General features: G+C 31.3%; 2 protein-coding genes across 3 annotated transcripts in view; one reads left to right on the top strand and one right to left on the bottom strand.

Moving 5' to 3' along the window:
• LOC127724750 (uncharacterized) overlaps positions 1–3,526 on the bottom strand; it is a 35,856-nt gene extending 32,330 nt beyond the window's left edge. For both annotated transcript variants that reach the window (XM_052231847.1, XM_052231848.1), the window contains exon 1: positions 3,124–3,526. In XM_052231847.1, coding sequence (XP_052087807.1) covers positions 3,124–3,190 — 67 coding nt within the window. In that variant the 5' untranslated portion in view covers positions 3,191–3,526. The remainder of the gene's footprint in view (positions 1–3,123) is intronic.
• LOC127724703 (E3 ubiquitin-protein ligase parkin-like) overlaps positions 1–24,232 on the top strand; it is a 558,693-nt gene that overhangs the window by 276,532 nt on the left and 257,929 nt on the right. The gene's annotated exons all lie outside the window — the stretch shown is intronic.

Raw genomic sequence — 24,232 nt, 5'->3', positions numbered from 1 at the left:
TTCTCTTGCAGCATTTATGCTGAAGGTATCCTAGCTATTATGTACATTTTTGGCATTGCATAAAGTCCTACTAATCTGTTTATGACGTCTTTATACTACATCCATTGGATGTGTACTGATTGATACGTTAGAGTGGGAAAACTTGATTTTTTTATTAGAAGTTATTTGCACGAACTAGGGTTCGGTAACTGCGAGTACTGTTAGATCTGTGCTATGTGTTTTTTTTTAATTTTATGTTACTTGTTTTTTGCTTCGTCTCGATCTGACGAGGTTATCATTTACAACCGATTTGTTTTCAGTTTCATCTTATGTAGTGCTGATATACCACTGTCGCAGGTTTTAGAGAGGGTTGAGGGCTCAAAAACATGTTCAACCCCACCAGATTCTATATATGTCTGTCACAAGTCAGAAACCTGTAAGTCAGTGGATGCTGTCTCTCATATTTGTTTTCGTTTTTTGTTTTGTCATAAATCAGGCTGTTGGTATTTTTGTTTGAATTGTTACACATTTTGACATGTTGGGCCTTTTATAGCTGACTATTGAATTGGTTCTGGTAATTGTTGAAGTCAACATATAGTTGCTTTTATCCGCTTCATTTGGACCCATGTTGGAAAGTTACCATTGGCAATCATACATAATCTATTTATTACATAATGAAAGAGTGGTTAGCGAATTGTTGGAATTATAAATACTTTACCTTAATGAAATTATAAAAACTTGAACAGCAAAAATATATGTGCGACTTAAGATTGTTAGCTATATCGGTTATATTTAGATTTTGTTGGCTTCGAATTGACCTTTTCAGTTTTAAATTCATTTACCACTGTTATGCTATTACCTTGTCAAGTGAAGTCAAGATTTTTATCGTTTAAAGGGGCACTAGTTGTCAAATTCATGTTCACCGATTTGACTCAAATTCTCATATTTGATTTATAACAATGTAAAACATTTATCCAAATTATAAAAAGTCTAAAATAAACAATATTCCTGGCATGGGCTCGATAATATGTAGCTTCGTTTCGTGTGTATTTTAGTCTAGACACCATCTAATTAACTGTCGAGTTGACCCCAGAAGACCTCCGATTGCCATACAAGCGATATAAACATAAATAAAGATATCAATAGATAGCAGACTCGTGCATTTGGATTTTTCTAGGTCTGTTTAATTTCATATTATAGATTACAAATATATGTTAATCATCGTTTTTACCTGTATAAGAATGATTTTTTGTGGATCGAATCAGTCTATCAAATGATTTACCTTTATTTCACTTTCAATGTTGACATTCTTTTCCTTTAAATAATTGAACACGCACAATGCATGCGGTATCCATCTCTAGCCAAGGGGTTAAATTGAAGTTCACATGAATACGGATTCAATGAGGTCGAATTATTCACTTGTATTCACTTGTAAGTGAATACTTCATCCTCAATGTTTGTTAGCTTATTTTGACAAAATTGAACCATACTGGCTGCTAAAAGCGATATATTATTTCACTATTTCACTTTCATTAATGATTGAACAAAAAAAATCGTATTGTATATTTTTTATATATCTCGTAGCTAGTGCCCCTTTAAATCTTTGGATGTTTTTTTTTATTTGCCTCAATCACACACAAGAAGATTTTCTTTCATACTCGAAGAGAAATTAATTTGGAATACAGCTTCTATTAAAGGACATAATACATGGCCATAGTATTTGTTTAACATCGAATCAATTTGTAACAAAATCTTTGAGTTTTGTTTAGGAAGTGAAATTTCAAAGACGAAATGGATAAATGGAAAACGCACAGCTTACTATTTGTAAATTTAGATGTTCTTTTAATACCAAAAGAATAAGCTTCAACGATATGACTCAAATTGAATGAATGATTTATACAGCAAAAGTCAATGTTTGCGGATTTAATTTACCTTAATCATAAAAAGACTTTGTGTATTACATTTGTTTGTACTTTTCGATTTCAATCTAATTTATTTTAATCAATCTAATTTTGATATTAAAGCCCTTAATGGTAACTTTTGAAAAAAAAAAAACTTTTCTAATCAATCTGATACTCTCCTCCCCTGCAATATTTTTTTCATGGACTCTTTGGATTAAATCGAGTGTTTTTCCTCATCCAATTTTATATATCTTAATATGCAAAAAAAAAAGCTTCTTCTTTATTAAAAGCACAAATATGATAAGATACTGCAAATAGGTTTTGCATTTTTACCCCCCAAAGAAAACCCATAAATTCAGTTTAATTTTTTTTTATTTAAAATATTAGCACAATACTTTGGGAAATATGTCAAAGAGACGATATGGATATATTTTTGTTGTTGTTGCTTTCGAACGGTAAATATCTGGAATTTTTTAATTTAACTTATATATAAAACTGATTATTAAAAAGTTATTGGAAAAAAAAACCAAATATCTTGTCGTCAATCATCCGTTCTGGGAAGTAATGGAATAAAATCTGATTAAATAGTGTAATTAAATCGTACTTATTGATACATATCTTTTATCAATTGATTGATTGAAACTAATTACAAAATGAACAATCTTGTGAATAACTCTAAATGAAATGAACACAAATAGTTCAGATTTGTTTCAATCCTCGTAATACTTATTGACTTGTGGGAAAATAAAGTTTGTTTGCAGTAATGAAATCTCTTCATATTGATCATCCTAAAATCAAAAGTCAAATAGACACTGACTTAACAAGAAAACTTCACCGTAAATACCAATTACCACCCTTATATAGAACACTGTTAATTATGAACGCTCTAAAAATAAACGAAAAAAAAGCACTTGTTTGCACCTAAATTTTTCAGTAGTTTAGTACGTTTAAGTAACTTAACACACAATAAAAATGATATGCTTACATAAAGTTAAGTTTGTAGCGAGAAATATGAGTAAAAATATTATTTGATTGAGTAATAGACAATTTGAACCCCGTTAAAGGAATATGAAAAATACACCGACCGCTAGGGTTACCGTAGTTAAAATTAACAAAAATGTCTTAAATAAGAAACCAGTTCAAAACATACAACCTAAAGGAAAAATATTAACATTTCAGGTTTGATATTCCTAAATAAAAGGCCGTTTGATTTTTTCATCATCCTGTCATTAAAATATCTTACCTGACGATGTTGACGAAAAATATGTTACAATTATTGCAATTAGCCACCAGGTATTTGTAACTTTCATCTCCTGTTAAATCCCAAGTTCTAAAATTCTTTTCTAATTCCAATTCTATATAACGTTAAGTTCACAAGAATATTAAATGTAAATTGAATCTTGTGTAAAGTGAAACAATGTTTGAAACCAATCTGCTATAATCTATAAGTCTCACGCCTCCACCATGGACCAGCTATAGAGAGTTAAGGTATTGGATATTAGTCAGATCTAGAACTGCCCAGTATTAGTTAAACAAAGTAACCCCAAGTTTACGTCAATATAAAGATAAAAAGTGGTTTACACTGTAGAATATATGTGAAAAATATTTGATGTCGCAATACCCCGTGTGGAAAATAGATTTGACATTGTTAGGTGGCTTTAGAGAATTGTTTATACAACCAATAACAGTATATAATTATTATATGTTCCTACTGAATGGTATTATTGGATGAAAAATTGAGGGAGGAGACAGCTCGTCAACTCTGTCAAGAGGAATAATTCAATAACAGATATTATTTCATTTGTAATTATGACCAAATCACCGTTAAATTAACTTTATCCATGGTGAATAACCTGGTACTGCTACACAAAGGATTTGCCTTGAAACTTTGTGTATGTGTTAAACATCTAGTTTTAACCTTTAAACAGTGAAATTCTATTTCACAAATAGGTGATATGAGGGTCATCATTTGGACGCTCTTATGTGGGTGAAAATGTTTCCTGAAAAGATTCTAAACCTTCCTTAATTTTTTTGTCAGTAAAAGCATGACGTCACTTGTAAGGGATCGTTGTTCCAAGAATTCTATACTAATAAAAATAATCATATCAAGATTAAGATAAAACTGAAAGTAAAACATTTGAAACGGATATGAATAAAAGGAAATGTGAAGTATACTTCAATGAGACAACAAAACACCACAAAAATAACCAAAATATATATAGAGGACAACATACAATCTTCAACAATTGACAGGCATCTGTGCAATATGTCAAGATCTATATCGACCATAGTCTATAAAAGTTGTGAGTTTCCTCTAGTTTCAGAATTTGATGTTGTTGAATAGACGTTCATTGAACTATAATTGTATTCTTTGAATTGTTTAACAGTTTGTTTTCCCGGAGCCTTTCATATCTTTAGATATAGGGTTTACATATCATTTATGGCCCTAAGATAACATGAAGTTGTTAGTATCCTTTTCCTTTGGTTTCTGTTGGATTTTGTCACATACCACATTTCCTTATTTAAAGATGTGTATTTGAGATAAAAGATACAACAGATACAGTTAAGCCTGTTTCATATCTTGACGTACATCTTTGCCAATGAGGGTCGGTTGTACCCAATTTTTTTACATTTTTACATATTATGTCTATTTGTTTTGCTCACACATTGTTGTAAATATAATGGAATTCTATGCGACTCATAAAAGTGAGAGGTTTATCAGCTATAAAACCAGGTTTAATCCACCATGCATTTTCTACATAAGGACATGCCTGTACCAAGTCAGAAATATGACAGTCGTTTTCCATTTGTTTGATGTGTTTGAGCTTTTGATTTTGCCATTTGATAAGGGACTTTCCGTTTTGAATTTTCCTTGGAGTTTAGTATTTTTTGTTATTTTACTTTTTTTTTTTATGGAAATAAAACTTAACAACAATGAGATGATTTCAGCTTCCGAAGTGTGAACTTTCCATTCCTATGTAACAACATTCCAGCAGCGCCTGCATACGTGTATACATTCCCAGTTGATACGATATTCCAGGACTTGCATTTCCTATCATGATTTCCTCGGTTGCTGCTCACAAGGAAGCTATTAAACTAAGATTTCAAAGTGGTAAAGTTGAAATTATCCCTTCGTAAATTTTACGAACGCCATCATAAATTGGTTGACCGTTATTTCACAGATGACGACGGATATATTCCAATTGTCGTAACTACAATCCCGTCCCCTTTTCCCCGAATGTGACCTACCAAATTAGACTTATCACATGGATTGTACTTACAGGATCAACACGACGGTTGTCACATATGGAACAGGATCTGCTTACCCTTCCAGAGCACCTGAGATCACCCCAGTGTTTGGTCCGGTTCGTGTTGCTCGGTCTTTATTTTTCTATGTTGCGTTGTGTGTACTGATTGCCGTTTGGTCTTTTTCTTTTTTAGTCAGTTTATTTTCGACTTTTATGAGTTTGAATGTCCCTTTTGTATATTTCGCCTCTCTTTTTTATAAATGTTTTTTTTTTCAAGTTTGACCGTCTCAATTAAAACCATTAGTTAATAAAGAAGTCAATAATACCATTATCAATCGATGAAATACTTATAGCTTGCATTCAGGAAATTGTGAGCATTTTGTTATATAATATTATAAAAGTATTATTTTTATTTACTCGAATTTTGGTATTTTGTTATTCTGGTATAATTTCAATTAATGTTTTTGTTTTTTGTTTAATTCGTACTGTGTATTTTTTTATTGTATCGTCTGTTCTTCCAGTGACCAACATGCATTAAGATTGAGTACTTTGTGATCTTGTTTATTGCTTGATCATCTCCATGTAATTGTTCCAAGTCAGGAATCATGTCAAGTAATGTCACCAACTCCTTCTGTTTTTCTCCAGTGGGAACTGTTGGACTATTTTCAATGTGCATTTTATTAGGCTGTGTTTTCTCTCAAAATACTTATAACGTTGTTAAATGTAATTTGTCTATCAGTGAACGTCTGTTATTAGAGTGAAAGAATGAATGATTTCAACAAATAAAGCACTAGTACTGAAAACATAATTTTAAGTTCAGCAACTCTTTCTTGATTCAAAATTTTATATCATTATAGATATGAAATATACGTCGAGGGTACATTAACCTAACAACACAGAAAAATAAAATATCTTGAGGTCATCATACGGTCTCACACAATAGACAGTCTCCACAATATATCATGCTCTCAATCCCACTACGTTTTAAAAAAGTAAAACATGCACATAAACATGTGACGATGGTTAAAATAGTTTTATTATTATTTTATCTTAACCCTCATCGTTTTAATCTGGATGAGTGGAATGATAAAATTCAGTACACGAAAAGCACTTCATTATAAAATAACATTACAATAAATAATAAATAAGTAAAAAAAATGATAAACAATACCATACCGTATCAAATAATGCTGGCCTTTACTGAAAGCATTCTGAGTAAGATCTTTCAATATTGTCTTTAATCTAAGTATTATGTACTAACATTAATTTTAATCGATATAAACGTAACTATTTCTATTGAACAGTTATGAACTCTTGTGGTTCTAATTCCTGTCGATAGTTATATTTCGGCATTGCCCAAGCTTTACTAAAACTGCTTATTACGTCGTTGTGCCAAATCCGATGAATATGTACTGATTGATACTAATGTCTGGATAATTTAGGCTGAAACACATGATTTATATATTAGTTGCAATTGCATATGAACTAGCTTTCAGTAACTACATCAATCTTTGATCGGTTCTTTGTGTCTTATGTATTTTTGTTAGTTTTAGTTGTGCCGATATGACGAGTCAAACCATTGTCAAAAGTTTGTTCATGTTTCATGCTGTTCCAAGTAAGGGTTGAGCACTCACAAACATGTATAACTTAGCCTCATCCTTTATGTGCCTACCCCAATTTAAGTGGTTCTTGTTGTTTGATGATTGTCATATTTGATTTTCATTCATTTTCATTGCATAAATCCGCTGCTTTTCTTGGTTAAATTGTTTTTAATTTTGTCATGTCGGAACCTTTTATAGATTACTAAATGGTATGGTTTTTGTTCATCGTCGAAAGCCGTACGCGTTGCTAACATTGACGTCATTTTTTTCTCTGATGGATAGTACCCTCAAGGGCAATCATACCATATTTCTTTTTTTTATATTTGTATATAGTACCAAACTACTTATATGAAATCAGGTTGATATATCCTCTGTCGGTGACTGTGATATACAATTACAAAACCTATCGGCTTAGAATTTTTATGTCAAATACTAAAAAAACGAGTTACATTTTGCTTCAATTTATAAATTAACTAATTAATGTTTCAAAATGTACAAGATGCAATGAATGAACAACAATAGTTTAACTTGAGACTACATCAATACATTTATAAAGTAAAAAAGAAGAATTTTCACATTGCTAGCTTTATAAACATTATTATCGTAGTAAGCTAGGTGTCAAGTACAATGTTTTTACTCTTAATTCCGCTCATTGAAATCTGAGACGCCACTACAAACACTTAAATATCAACCAATTGATAAAGGTACAATTCATAAGGATCCAACTGAAAAACACCATGAAGAAAAGAAAAATAAACAATAGGAAAGGAACAGTCTTCCTAATATCATAACAAAAAAACAAAACACAAATGACTTTATTTTACTTGCTTTGATAATTTGCGTCCTTTTTTATATTCTAATACTAAAAAGGGGATTGCAACGACTGCAACAGGTATAGTTTCAGCAAGATGTATCGAGAGAACAATTTATAAAAAATTAAAATAACACTTTATAAATTTTAAGCGTCTGAAGGACTTTTCTGGACGTACCTCCACCAGGAACGCTTAAAATAAAAGAAAATCAATGATGTATTGGGACTTAATATGATATTCAAATCCGACTAAGGTCAACTGTGCATGAAGGGATTGGAACATTAGTTTCTTGATCATTTCTAAATTTATAAACGGACAATTAAGAAAGGTATAGTGTTAATCATGTCAATACTGAGCACTGATTACTGAGCTGATGATTACCTTGGGGGACTAATTACAAATTAGCAGCGTTATCGATTCAGTACTATAAAACATGAAAATAACTATTTATAAAGTTTATGCTTCCGAAGCTCTTTTCTGGTTTACCTACATCAGGAACTATCAAACAAAATATTTGAAAGACAATAAGGTACAAGTACCGAAAAGTTTCCCATTAAATACTTTTGTGTGTTATTTTAATATATGGAGATGAGTAGTAAATACTGTCATCAGAAACAAACTTACCTTTTTAGGTCTGTAGCTTATCCAAGACTCTCAAAGAATACTCTTTTTATTCTAAGCTCCAGGTATAGTTTGATACTGCTATTAACGTAAGCTTTGTAACAATATTTTATAACGAGTATCTATTATAAGAGCACAATTTAAAATAACCGGAACATGTGCAGTTGAATATTCACTGGTTGCAGATATAAATGGATATTTATTAGTTTTATAGTGTAATTTAGGAAGCATTTTCATAGTTATAAATGAGAGGCAACAGTAGTAAATCGATTTTCTAATCTCATAAACTAATTTAGAAGACACAAATAAAAGTAAAAGACAAAACGTAGGACACCGCATTAACTAAAAAGGAACGAGACCGGATGACAGGGTTAGAGTCTCCTACTATGCATGCATTACCCGTTATGCGAATCCCCATTCAATCAAAATGTCACAATTGGCAAACGGTAAATTTATATATCCATCTGGTATCTTATTATCTTATACTGCGAATGCATGTCGATAGCGAGTTAAGACAAAGACTTATCGTTTTGATCAACAAGTTCCTGATGGTGGCCGTAAGATCATTCGTAGAGTCAATTTCGCTCGTTTTTCCTCATTACTCTGCTAGAACAGTGTTTGTGCCAAGAGCACACGTATATTAACGAAGAACGTCTAGTGTGAACATGCAAGAGAGTGAAACATATCAATTGAGATATGTACGCTATTCGATGGGGCTCAGGGTACGTTACTGCTGAGAAGTAGAAAATTGTTCTTTTATTCATATGAGGCTGACTTCATACTAACTTCTTAGAAGGAAGAAAAGAATTCAGCAGTATCCTTTAACTTTACTTTCCTCTATAAAGATGATGTTCTTTCAATAAATAATCTCTCAAAATTTGGTGACTATGTTGAACGCATCTATCCCATCGAAATTGAGATAAGGGTATCATAGATACAGTTAAGGTTGCCTCATATCTTGAAACATCTAGAATGTCGTTTGAAGACAAAACTTTACGATAAAAGAGATGATATCAGATTTCCAATTGTGAACTTTCCATTTTTATGTAGCAACATTCCAGCAGCGCCTGCATACGAAGTGTATATCAACTTGATACGATGTTCCAGGACTACTTCCTATCATGGTTTCCTTGATAGAGGGTTGCTGCTCACAAGAAAGCTATTAAATCAAGAGTTCCAGGTGGTGAAGTTAAAATCATCCCATCGTTAATTTTACGGACACCATCACGAGTTGGTCGACTGTTATTGAATTTCCGTTGCACAGAGGACAGCGGATATAGCCCAACTGTCGTTATTACAATCCCGTCCCCTTTTCCCCGAATGTGACCTACCGAATTAGACTTATTACCGAGTGGAGCAGGATCTGCTTACCCTTTCAGAGCACATGAGATCACCCCCAGTTTTTCGTAGGGTTCGTGTTGCTCAGTCTTTAGTTTTCTATGTTGTGTTTTTGTACTATTGTTTGTCTGTTTGTCTTTTTCTTTTTTTAGCCATGGAGATTGATCTAAATCTTTGTTCCAGATTTTGCAGTGACTACCAATACTCATTTATGCGGTATTATTCATATACTTGTATCTGTGGTTGGGTATTACAGGTTTGGGTGGTTTTTTTCTGAATCTATTTTGTTATGTGCATTTCTATGTACATTTTATTACCGCTGATCAAGATAAAACAAAGGTTTGGTTTACTACTAGTTTATTTCCATAAGATGTTTATGTGCCTGTTTAAGTAAAGAATCCCGTCATATATTCTCTTTATTCATATGATTTGTATTTTTGTTTGCAACGTTGGTTTTCTATTCAATTTATTCTCAACCTTTCTTGACAAACGGAGATTAAGAGTTTGGTACGTTAGTTAGTTAGAATACTTGTCAACCTAAGTTTTAATAATATATAAACTCCTACATGATTCAATTATAAACGAAAATGACATATTTTTGAAAAAAGTTGACCTTTTTTAAGACATAAATTCCGCGCCATACTTTGTTTGTTACATATTAAAAAGTTGTCCGCCCGCACCTTTCTCCTGTAGTGTGAATTCTAATCACATACAATATGAGAATTAATAGCTTACAGACATATTAACATGCTGAATTGTTTACATGCTCCAAATGCCCCCAAACTGTTTAGAGAGAGAAAATCTATTATCTGTCAATCTAATGGACTTCTCGAAGACTATATTGAGTACGCCTGTTACATATATGCAGTTATAGTTAAGAATGAAAAGTTGTGCGTTGATTGTTAACATTCACATTGATATATACCATACGGTAAAAGTGATCAGTTTGATTTGTGATAAAACGAATAGTCTAAGGATTAAATCCGAATATCTTAAAAAGCAAATACCAATTCGTCAATGCTTGTTCGAAATTTTTTTTTTATCTTTTTCTTTTTTAATAATCTCTGCAATAGACTAAAAAACTATACCTCAAGACAACTTTCCCTTTTAAAACTATATTCAATAATATCAGATTACACGACATTTATGAACAATAAAAACTGCATTCTTTTGAGTTTACTAAAAAAATAATTAAAGTGGTACATTGTACATAGATAAATATTTTAGACACGATTTTTCTTGTTTCCTGTAAACGATTTAAAAACTGTCATGTCTTAAAACAGTCCTCGACACAATTTAATTCATTATTAATATGGACAATACACTTTGAGTTGTATCATCTTCTAAGACAGCTATATTTGGTCGGTGACAGTCTTTTAGCAAATACACGTCAACTCCATACCTACAGAAGGTCATGAAAATGTTGCTTGGCATTTTTCAGGAATGTATAATGTGTTTGTTACAAAAAAGAAAAATTGAAACCTCTTTGGGCTTTCACATACATTTTTCGTTTCCCTAAACTGAAATTCAATATGGAAAATTAATTAAACTTTGATGATTTTCCAATAACCGTTAATGGTATAAATAAATGACTCTATTTCATGTCTCAATGATCATATAGATGTTTTAATCAAAAGTAAAATATTTAACTTTCGTTATTAACTATATCTTAATAGAATTAATTACTTTTAAAAAATCATGATTTCCTTCATTTTTATATTGGTACGGTTTAATTTGCGTATGTTTTCATTTGTAAAGAATTATTTGAACCGAATCTGTATGAAATTTGTTTTTAATTACTTTTTTTTTCTCACACGAGACAGTATTTACTTTGTCTTATTTCTCGCTAGCCATGTACGAAACTATGGTTTTGTCAGAAACGGAACAATTGTATAGACAAAAAAAAAAACAAAAAAAAAATGACGGAATCTTATGCTTGTTGACAAGACTGTGTAAACGTCAAATGCAACATTTCATAAACTTAAATTGATTTTCTTCAAAACAGTATCACAATGTTTCAAAGTCAATTTTGCCTACACATTTTCCTTTTCTGTCTTGAAATGCAGATTTTAAGTGTTACTGGTGGTTTATAGAGTAAATTATATTATTTGTTTCAATAGAAACGATGTAAAAATGTTGCTTCAAGACACGATTTTCTTACATGTCTAAATGAATTATTCCAGAAAAAAACTGTCAGTATAGTGATAAATAATACTACCAATATTTGTCCCAGACATGGATAAAACATCGTTATATATATGTAGTTTTATGTTTTACAAAACAATGAAGTATTTAAAATGGTTTGCTATGTTGACTGAGGTTCAGATTAAATATTTTTAGAGTATCACCGCTTGGCATACTTGTAACAAATAAACATACAATACAATACAATACAATACAATATTTGATTGAATTGTGTTTAACGACACTTTCAGCACTATTGCGCTATTTCGTGGATATCAGTTTTATTGGTGGAGGCAGCTGGAATGCCAGGAGAGAACCACCGACCTTCGGTAGGAAAACTGACAATCATAGTCTATTAAGATTGGAGTCGAACGCACCTGCCACGTGCTGGATTCGAACTCACAACCTCAGTGCTGACAGGCTAATGAGACAGCAGTACAATACACTACATACAAAGTATTAACACAATACACAATCTGATTGATATTAAATTTTTCACTCTGTTCCGTTAGATTTGTATAGATACCCGAATGCATAAATAGCTATATGATCAAACGGAACCTTAGCATTTTTTGGCAAAACTTTTCGTGATTTTGATCCTCAATGCTCTTCAACTTCGTACTTTATTTGGCCTTTTAACTTTTTTTTATTCGATCGTCACTGATTTAAGCAATCAAGTTGGTGTATAAAAGGAAAAGATGTTAGGAAATTATATAGTTAGAACATCGAATTTTTAAACCAATTCAGAAAACAATTGCGACAATTGTTATGATAGTCCATAAAACTTTTTATTTGACAGATTTGATTGGATGCTACAAGGTCCTATGAAAATGATCCCTTATGCTTTAAATCTTACACGTCACGACAAACAAGTCTTCGGAGGAGATTGAAAGATCTGTTTTTGAATCAAATTGACAAAAGACAATAGTTCTTATAAGTAGTAAACCAAAAGTGTTCAAAAGAAGATGTCGACTTTTAAATTGAAAACTCTTTATTGAAATATCTTTTTCGCTCTTTCATCAACGATTAGTAATTTTTTTGAAGGTATACCGCGTTTTGAGATTTGTTCCTTCAAAATTTACGGAACATTATCTACAAATAGTAAACAAAAGTTAAATAAAAAAAAAGAAAAGGAATCAAATAAATCCGATATATTTGTTTTCTACTGCCTATAAAATATCATAGTTCTTTTAAACAGTAGAGAAACTACATCTCACCAAAAGTGCTGGAATCTAGTTACACAAAGCTAAAAAGAAAATAAGAAATAGGAACAAAATACACACATTGAACTTAAAACTATCCGAACAAGAGGACAAGAGGCCTCTGGACACGAAACTGTGCGACAATCGTTATTTGGTAGATAAATAAATATGCTTTTCTGAGTAGTAATATGTCTTTACCACTTCTATGTTGAATACCCATTTCAACATAAACATGTTTTGGTGTTTTTTATTAGCCTCATTCGTGTGTTCTCTTTTAGATTATGATTTTTGTTAACGTAGTTATTTTGGTCATTTCTCTTTTTCTGAATCACCAAAACACACGCACTAATACGTCTCAACATAAATTAAATATAACAGTTAGAAAGGTAAACGTAAGTTAATTATTTTATTTGATATATTTTGAATATAATGATTTATAAACCTTGTATGCTGTTATTCCAAACCCAACATCAATTTACATGCTAACGTGACATGTAGATTAAGATAAAATACAATCAAATACATCTTTTGCATTTTTAAAACCCACATTTTCTTCTACTTTCAGTACACAAGTCATTTTGCTCTTAAGATAGATGTAAAGAATTTTGCTAAAGGCTTAGTTCCAATTTTGGCATAGCCATCATTTCATTATTCAATAAATGTAAGGATTACAAGTATAAGTGGTAACGTTAAAATGAAATGAATACAGTTTGGTGATTTTCAAAGACATCTTCCTAATGTTTAGTCGTTAGTGTATGTGTACGTATGGTGTCTAATTGTTCCTTAAAAGTCTAGCTATGTTATTGGGAACATCAATAAAATGTTTTACATTTGAATACGATTATATGTGAACCTTTGTAAGTCTTACCAATAACGTATTTAACTTGAAAGTAAGATATTGTATCGCCAACCTGAATGCCTGTAAAAAAAATTTGTAGCCTTGATGCTAGTTGTCTCATTTTTGAGGTACAGCAATCTAACCAATATGAACAACTTTAGGAAACTTATCCAATCAGATACAGTTTTAACGTTTTTCCTTCATGTTTTCAGACAGAGTCATCCATTGATGTGTTGTGGTAAAAAAAGACAAAAAGAATGATGATTCTTAAGTACTAACGTGATCAGTTGTGAAATAATATATAAATGGGTTAAATTGAAGATAACATGAATTCGCATTCAATGAAGTTAAATTATTAACTTGCGAGTCAATAATACATCAGCGATGTTTTTGATCTTATTTTGACAAAGGAGAAGGTCCGGTAAGGGCTAATTTTGGCCTAAAATTCAAAGTACCTCTGATGAAAGATTTTCGACAGTTTTTAAATACTTAAGTGTCTACTTCAATCGATTCAATTAGTTTATGTTGAAAATTTGATCTGATTTTGGTCATTAAAGACCCTCAAATTCAAGCTTAAATATGAAAAATCTATCAAATATTACATGAAACGTCACTTGTTTTGCAGATGGTTTTTGTCTAAAATGGAAGTGGCCGCATTCTTGTTCAGTCTCAACATTTATATATGTTATGTATTATCATTAAATACAACGTATATCTAAATATTAAGACTGAACGTGCGGCCACTACCATTTTAGACAAAAACCGTCTAAAAATAGCACAAATGCTAAAATTGTGGAAGATTTCAGTATTTTTGCATGAAATAATGATGCTATTACCTGATGCATGTCCATTGTATTGTCGAAAACAACAAAAGTATTCTACTTTCCAATAAGTAGCTAAAGTTTACATTTTTCACAACTTTGTAAAAAACGTTATATTTTGGGGCAAAAAAGGGGTCTTACCGGGCCTACTCCTTTGGGTCAAACTTACTACCTGTAACGAAATATTATTTCAACTTTCCGCTTTTATCAATACATTTTGTACTTGAATAAAAAAGAATCGTATTTTTGTCTAAAACGTAGCTAATGCCCCTTAAAACAATAAAATTTGTTTAATATCATTTGTACTTACATTATTACAAAATTATTAACTCAATAGCAAAAAAGTCCATTTGTTTGCTTGGCTATGACTTAAAGTTTCAATTCTACATGATATAGAAATTGAAAAGCGCTGCACAATTACGATTAAAGACATTCTTAGTGATATTTTGTAGTGAATTAGATTGTGTGGTGTGGATTTAACTATCAAGGGAATCGCCATAATATTATAGATATTGAACAATAATGTTTTGTCCAGACAGCTTATTTGTAATAAGTATATAGATGTCGTGCACAATAACAATGAGTCAAAAATTACTCAATCACCGTTGTCTTTTTTTTTGTATTAGATGCTGTATTGAATTTAGGCCTGTGAGAACAATTTAGCAAACCATTGACTGTGAGCCTCTTGAATCGTAGGGAAATATATGGTAAAATGATGACGACTAACATTTATCAGTACAAACTTATCAACTACAATGCGAAGCAGTCATATTATGCTATACATTTCTACAAGATTTGGTAGCTTGTTTTTTTTTTACTCTGTCTGGTCTATCGTATTCTGAATTTTTACAATTGAAAAAACAAAAAACAAAACATTTAACGTGAAAAAATACGAAACTTCCATATTTTCTTTTCACTAAAAATTGATTGAGGTAACAAAGACATTTGTTGTGTTAAAATGTTTGGCAAAGGATAGGTATAGCTAAAACATTACCATTCAAAGCCTAATCTAGATGATATGCCCTGAAATTAAACTTTATACTTACAAGGGAGTTGATTTCATATTGTAGTTTGTCATAGTTGCTGTGTTGTCAGTCGGGTTTGAAATTTGGAAACCAGGAAGCATAACGTTCACAATTACATCTGTCGTCCTGTGTGATCAAAGAAACTAAATAGAAGGCAAAAGGTTCTGGTTTTTATAACTTTTTATTTGTCAAAATTAGATTTAATTTTCAAAGATTCAGGGCAATTTAGAGCTTTGCATATGGAATAGACAGCTATATCTTGATAAAGACAGATACAAAGGTTTTATTCTAGTTTTGATTTTTTTCTGTTGCTCTCTTGGACTTATATCCGTCAATTCAGCTAATCATAAAGTTAAGGTAATTGTCTTGCATATGTGTATTGAATTAACAACTATTATTAAATTTGAAACGCAATCAAAACAATACAACGTTAAGAACTGATTTACCAAACTCTTAACAGTGTTGTCGTTGGGGGCATTCTTCCCTTTAACGCTCTTCAACTTCAATGTAATTGATTTGGTCTTTTAACTTCTTCGATTGTGGCTGTACTGATGAGTCTTTTGTAGACGAAACGAGCGTCTAGTGTAAAATTATTAGGCTAGTATCTTTGTTAAGTTTGTCTTGTAAAGAAGCGTAGCATTATGTCACCACTGTTTCGGAGTGTCCAAAATATTGATCCTCTTCGGATGATTACTAAAATGGGTACAAGTTTAACTTATTTTTTTGTAGTATCAATCGAAAAAGTGAAAATCTCTACTTAACACTATTTGTACCTAAGAAAACAATTAGGATAATAATAAAACAGCTGCGCTAATCAATACAATTTTGTAAGTGTGACGGACGATAAGATCCCTATTACATCTATTGAACAATATTTCTATGCAAGGTTTCGGTTACATCTGTAATGTCTTACAACACGTCTCTGTACAAAACATTTCTCAACTTGGAAGAAAAAAACACAACTTAACGTTACCGAATTTCTTTACACCAAATATTGCATTTTACTTCATGATTTGCTAGTTTGTACCGATTTTAGAGCAACCAATGAGTCATTATGAATATTTACCTTTAGATATGCTTCAAACCAATATTCTGGGAAGCCAAACGTATGTTTCGAGACATTAACACAAAGAGTGCTGAAACATTATAGCTGTCTATAAATAAACTATGCATGATAGAGATATGACAATGTCTTGGTAATAAGGTTTTAAAGTAGAATGGTAGGATAAAAAGTAAAGGATTTAAATTTGTTAAAATGTTGTTTCTATCATGCTATTTTCAAAATATTATAAATGTGCAGATTACCATACTTGCTTACAAGCTACAGGATGTTTTGAAATAAATGTACAATAAATTTCTCGCTATTTGCCTTGATATAAAAAGTATTATACTGATAATTTGATAGTAAAAATTTGCAGACGTGCCACTGTACATTGCTAGAGAATAAAATATTACCTATATCCATATTTTGTAGATTGAAATGGTGCAAAAAGAGATTTATCGATGAAAACACTGTTTACTCAGCATTATCTGTCGAACTCTAAGGAAGAAATGATTAATTAGTACTCGCTGTATCATAGTAGCCAATAAATATTTACCGGCATATATTTGTGAATCAAAGTTCATATGACTGATAATTGACAATATTTGTGATCAAGTTATTGGAAATTATCAGGAAATGTTCACATATATATTAAACATCAAAAGGTTTGCATCCTCTAAAATTATTTCAAATCATACTGAATTGTCAGTTATATGTTGTTAGCATCATAACATTATAATTACGTGCACTCTTTACTATACACAATGGTACTACTTGGTAGTTTCCTTTTTATCGGAAGTTATTTTTGTCACAAACAAACAAACAAAATTATTGCATGTTTGTACGAAGGTATTCTCGGTATACGCAAAAACCGTTAAGATTTGAAAATAAAGTTCTATTCATAAATACAAATAATATGTCTTAAACAAATAACTACCATTTTCTTTCATAAAGATAAAGGGTTTAAAAAAAGAGAGAAAATGTCAAAGCAATGAAAACAGGCAAAATTTTGTTCTTATGTTGTGCTGTAACACCACTGTCCCAGGTTAGGGGAGGATTGGGCGCTCACAAACATGCTAAGTTAATCCCGCCACATTCTTTATGTGTCTGTCCCAAATCAGGAGCCTGTAGTATGGTGGTTGTCGTTGGTTCATGACTGTCATATTTGTTTTTCGTAAATTGTTTTGTTATAAATTAGGCCATTAGATTTCTCAATTGAATTATTTTATATTTTTCAAGTCGGGGTCTTTTTCAGCCGACTATACGGTATAGGTTTTTCTCATTGTTGAAGGCCTTAAGGTTGCCTATAGTTGCTGACATCCACTTCTTTTGAAATTTAGTGGGTAGTTGTCTCATTGGGAATCATACCACATCTCCTTATTTTTATAAAAACACCATGGCCCAAAAGAAAAGGGACCAAACGACAAAAAACAATTACAAACACTACACAGGAAACTTACTGTTGAACAACACTAACTAGGACCGGAAGTAAATTAATGTTCTCCGAAAGGGCAAGCAATTTCTTCTACACTAGTGGCATCCGTTGTGTTACTCATCTGAAAAGAAAATTATTCGGTTATGTCACATTATTTGTTTTTGTGCCCAATTTTTAAAGTCGCATTTTTTTAATGTCCTAAAATTATTTGAACCAAAAGACAGGAGATATTCTTATAACATTAAAGTCAATAATCTTTATCATAAATTTATCAAAGTTTTAATATTAGGCACATTTCAGTTATAATACCTTCAATATTTTAGAAATGTAGGATTTGATTGGACATTATGATAATAACAGTAGACAACAGAGGGCGCAAATTCTCACGGAAATGGTCTTAACGCCATAACTTGTACAGTAGAAGCTCATAATATAGACGTTAATCATTAATTATTTATAACAATGTGTTATGTAACTGTACCATATTGTAATAATTATATATTTTCTTTACCAAAATTTCTCATAATTTTTCCTAAGATAAGATGAGACAAAAGGTATATTACTGCTAGGAAATGTGACGTTGACAATTGGAACATTGAAATTATCACGTTTGTCATAGTTCTGTGTCAATATCTTGGAAGAAAACAAGATATCAAGCAGACTTTATAGTTTTTGAAATGTGGGTTATAGATTGACTGTATATCAACAGTGTATCTTAAAAGTAAAATAACAAAAATACCGAACTCCAAGGAAAATTCAAAACGGAAAGTACCTTTCAAAGGGCAACATCAAAAGCTCAAACACATCAAACGAATGGAAAACAACTGTCATATTCCTGACTTGGTACAGGCATTTCCTTATGTAGAAAATGGTGGATTAAACCTGGTTTTAAAGCTAGCCAAACCTCTCACTTGTATGACAGTCGCATAAAATTCCATTATATTGACAACAATGTGTGAACAAAACAAACAAACATATAAGTAAAAATGTCAAAAAAAGGGGTACAGCAGTCAACATTGTGTGATAATCTTAATCACTATAAAAACAAATAAATATGTCAACAACAAAAAAAGACAAAGCACATAAGCAAAAATGTGAAATTAAAACACATTGCGACATTTGCTTTTCTTTTCATCTTTGGGAAGGTTTTGAATAAATTCTGCTTCATATGAGTACAAAAATAAGTCATCCAGTAGAGGTGCACAGTTAGTACCGTTTGGCATATACCGGCTGTCTGTTGAAATATCAATCCAACAAACTCAACAAATATTTTATCGATCAAAACGTTCAGCATTTTGATGATAGAAACATTCTTTCTCTGTGAATGTGTTGTTGTAATCATTGTGGTTCTTCACAAAGTAAGATTTTTCATTATCTAAAACAAGGAATATGATCTACAATTCCCCTTTTGAATATAAAGCTGTTTAATGAGACCATGTATTCGATCTTTCAATTGAATATGGGTTATATCATTGTAATTCGTATTAGAATAAAAAGATTTGATATTGCTGCAGAATTGTCATAAACTATGCATTAGAAATCAAACGTAAAGCTTGATTTAACTTGTGATTTCATGTTTATAACATTAACATGTAATTCCAAATCTTAGAATTGAATGCTTCTTTTTGTAATTTAATAAGGTTGTTTAAACATTGATCGCGCGCACATGTTTAATATGAAGCTTCGGTCCATACTTTTATATCCACAAAACATTCCAAAAGAAGCACTCAATTAGCAAATAAAAAAATGTCTGAATATGAGTGCAACGGGAGATTATCAGAGCATGAGAATAAGACACACTTCTCGCTTTCATTATCATTTGAGAGGGGTATAAAATGACCCTGTTTACAGAAAAAGCTAATAGATTTTTATATCCTACATTGACATTAACCCCTCATCCCCTTTTATTCAAAGGTCCATTTTCCTGAGAAAGATCAATTTAGTTTTTTTTACAGTTGATGCGGTAACAAAGATAAACAAAATAGTCATGGGTCCAATGTATATTATTGTATATGATATGATGTACAAGTTAATGACATGGTGAAATGCTTTAGGAAATTGATAGTCGAGAAAATATTACACGATATCATAACAATGAAATGATAAAAGTCAATATAATCCTTTCATTTAAGCGTCAAATATATATATGACGTATAATCATTGAATAATTAATACTTAAAAGATATTCTAATAATCTAAACTTCACTAAAACATGCAAATCTGATTCATGCTGAAAATAATTCTTCGATTGATATTCGAGAATGTTTCTAAATAAAACTACGACAAGCTCGATTTTTACGTCATTTCGAAATACTAGATTGATTTTCTTTTACGTACATGTGATATACCGAAGTATGATGCTGATGAATGATTTACACGAACACAAATCACAACTTGTATTTTTTTTATAATTTTCCCGTATTTTATAGATTCACTGACTACAGTCCATACTTTTTCATCTGTTGCATTTAAAACTTCATATTTAACATTTTCGAAGACGAAAAGAAAAAAAACTCCTTGCAACTCTTTTGGTTTCCCGTTCAGATATGTTGATTTTGTCCTGTCAATTAATTACTCAAATTTAAGTGAGTACTTGTATGTCAAATATCGCAGTGAGCTAAGCATTTACAATACTGTCGTAGCTAAATGATCTGCTTCATATCTAAACAAAATCCTGGAAAATGACATAGATGGACAACTTCAAGCCAGGATCTATGACTTGAACCCAATTAATGCGTTACACGCGTGCATGTTCACAATATACGGACTTTATTTATAGGCGGTAAATCCTATCGCAGTTACTTCTTGAACAGGGGTTTGAGGATAACCGACAGTCATCGACACTACACAAGTTCTGAGGTTGACAGCGAAAGACAAGTTTAAACAATATTAAATTGCACAAAAAGGAAAACATACGAAAGTCACCTTCACATTAAAAGTTTAAACACAAAAAAAAATGTATTTACGTGACGCCTGAAATATTTATGGGCAAGCATTAATCTTTTGTCTTTTGTTTGGTTTTGTTTGGGGTGACCTCTTTTATGGAGAGGGGGTTGCAAATTAAACAAACTTTGGATCTTCGTTTCACTGAATGATATAAACTTTTTTCTTTGTGTATATCTTTATTTTTGTTGTTGTTACATGAATAGGTTTTATATATATATAAAACATAAGAAGGTATGGTTTAACGATACAACATTCCGCCAGAAAACAAATGAAGTGGATGAAGCAATGAGCAAAAACCTTATCTTATAGTACGCTATAAAATGCCCCAACATGACAAATTGTAAACCAATTCAAACGTGAAAAACAACGGCCATAATATATATACAAAACAATAAAAGAAAAACAATGATGTAATACAGCGACCAACGACAATCATTGAATTACAGACTTTTGACTCAACCCACCATTTTTTTCTTAAAATGTCCTGTACCAAGTCAGGAAAATGGCCATTGTTATATTATAGTTCGTTTCTGTGTGTGTTACATTTTAATGTTGTGTTTTTGTAGTGTCGTTGTTCTCCTCTTATATTTGATGCGTTTCCCTCAGTTTTAGTTTGTAACCCGGATTTGTTTTTATCTCTATCGATTTATGAGTTTCGAACAGCGGTATACTACTGCTGCCTTTATTTATTCGGAACGTGCATATTCAACTTTAGTAATTGCATCTTTCTATAATTATTCATTGGTCCATATCACGCAGCTATTCATTGACATATAGCGTGGTATCGAGAACATAAGACTAAAGAGTAAAAACAGATTATACAAATCAATTGTAAAAAACTATAAGAGACTTATCACAAGGAAGCTATTAAACCAAGAGTTGCAAGTGGCGAAGTTGAACTCATCCCTTTGTAAATTTAACGGATGCTTCCACGAGTTGTTTGACTGTTATGTAATATCTGTTTCACAGATGACGACGGATATGTTCCAATTGTCGTAACTATAATCCCCTCACCTTTTCCCCGAATGTGACCTACCAAATTAGATTTATCACCGGGTTTGTACTTATATGAGCAACACGGCGGGTGCCACATGTGATGCAAATATGATTCCAGAGCACCTGAGATCACCCCTAGTTTTTGGTGAGGTTCGTGTTGCTTAGTCGTTAGTTTTCTATGTTATGTATTGTGTGCTGTTGTTTGTTTGGCTTTTTCTTTTTTGCCATGGCGTTGTCAGTTTATTTTCGAATTATTAGTTTGCATGTCCCTTTAATATTTTTCGCCTCTATTTATCAAATACACAAACTGAGATCTGTTTACTGACTTGGGAAACAACTATTTTTTGTTTGTTGATATTTTTCACCTATTATTACAATTCACGCGAAAACATAATTGTAAGAATGTCAGTATATTGTTTTGTCATTAAGACTTTAAATCGTCGTTATGTTAAATCAGTGACGTATGTTAGTAAGAAATCCTTGGTTATAAAAAGAAAAACAATACAACGAAAGTTATGCTTTTCTTTGAAACAATAGAAAAGACAGATCTTCTCCTGTCAAAAAGTCAGTACTTCAAATTATTAATTCATTGGAAACATAAAACTTCTTACAACCTTAAGAATTGCGACAAATATTGAAAATTGTGTATATTTAAGGCGACAAGAGTTCTGCACTTGAAATTCTGAATCTTACGGTATGAAACAAACTGATTTGACTAAAACACTTGAATCTGTCACATCTATTCAACAAATTAGAATCTTTTCATTAGCTTTTGAAATAAAAGTACTGGATGAAAATTGTGATGAATGATCACCTAATCCCGAAACAGCAAAAGTAAACCAGATAGCAAAACATATTTGATAAGACTCAAAATCTACGGTTGAATAAAACACTGCACTAAAAGAATCGTAAGTATTTTGTATAAAGCTTTATGGGTAAAGTTCATATTTCTTGTTTTGACTATTTATTATTTTATGTTTTTATTTGCCATATATCATTATGATTAAAATTATTAAATTTGTAAGACGCGATATAAAAAAGACTCAAATCGATTTTATGATATAAAAATAGTAAACAGATCAACCAAAAGAAATTTCTATAGAATCCAGGAACAACAAATATAAAAAAAAAAACAAGAAAAATAAGAAATAAAAACTCAAAAATAGAATATGAATTATTATTTTTTAGGAGTTAAAATTTTCACTAAAGCAAAATATAATATATGTAGAAACTTTTTCAATGAAGTGAACATTATGGACATTAAGTAGACTTTTTTTTGGAGTATATTCCTTAGTAGTATCTCCCATTTCGATAGTTGATGGATATCTTTAATTTTGTTTTAATCGCCATCAACGTCACCTTTACAGAACTTAAAAAGAGAAATTGCCACATTATTGTGTTTAATACACTACAGTTGTATAAAAACATTTTTAATAAGTATCAAAAAGATATTTGCAGAATAAAGACTATGGGTACCACTAGCCCGACTCTTTAAGAGTATATGTGTTCACCCTCGGTTCTTGGTAAGTTCGTGTTGCTTAATCTTTAGTTTTCTGTGTAGTGTTTTGTGGATTCCTGTTTGTCTGGTCATCTTCTTTCTTATGACTATGTGTGGTATGTCTCCCTTCGACCAATGGTGTTCGATTGTCCCCTTGGTAGCTTTGATGTTTGTTGAAACAGTTATTAGATTAAATTTCGCTTTTGAAATTCACTATTCAATGCCATATTAAAAATGAAAACAACACGTTATTAATTTTATGTGTCCGAAGCGCTTTTCTGGATATACCTTCATCGGGAACGCTCAAATCGTCGTTTTGCGTTTTTTGCCAGGTCATTGACAGTTTGTTTTCAATTTCTGAGTTTGTATATCTATTTGGTATCTTAAGCCTCTTTTTCAGAATTTAAAAAATATCTTGGTCCAAATATTTTTTTATTTTATAAAAGAGAGGCGGGAGAAACCATAGGGATATTCAAACTCGTAAGTAAAACAAACTGACATTATCCTGGCAAAAAATGAAAAATTACCTAAAACTTATATGAAAGTAAAACAAATGGGAACACATTCAGATAAATCATATGATAGATATAAAGGACATGTTTGCATAACAGCCATAACAGAGAAAAGCGTATGCAACTTTAAACCACAACTACTGAACCTCTGTTCATTCAAACATCGCCTGTTTACGGCAACAATATACATACTTGAAAAACACTGCTGCTTGATAATTATATTGAATGTTTCG

The sequence above is a fragment of the Mytilus californianus genome, unplaced genomic scaffold (assembly GCF_021869535.1).
Source record: "Mytilus californianus isolate M0D057914Y unplaced genomic scaffold, xbMytCali1.0.p SCAF_14, whole genome shotgun sequence".
In the NCBI taxonomy this organism is placed as follows: domain Eukaryota; kingdom Metazoa; phylum Mollusca; class Bivalvia; order Mytilida; family Mytilidae; genus Mytilus; species Mytilus californianus.
The sequence above is the reverse complement of the archived record's forward strand: the minus strand, read 5'-3'. Positions and strand labels throughout refer to the sequence as shown.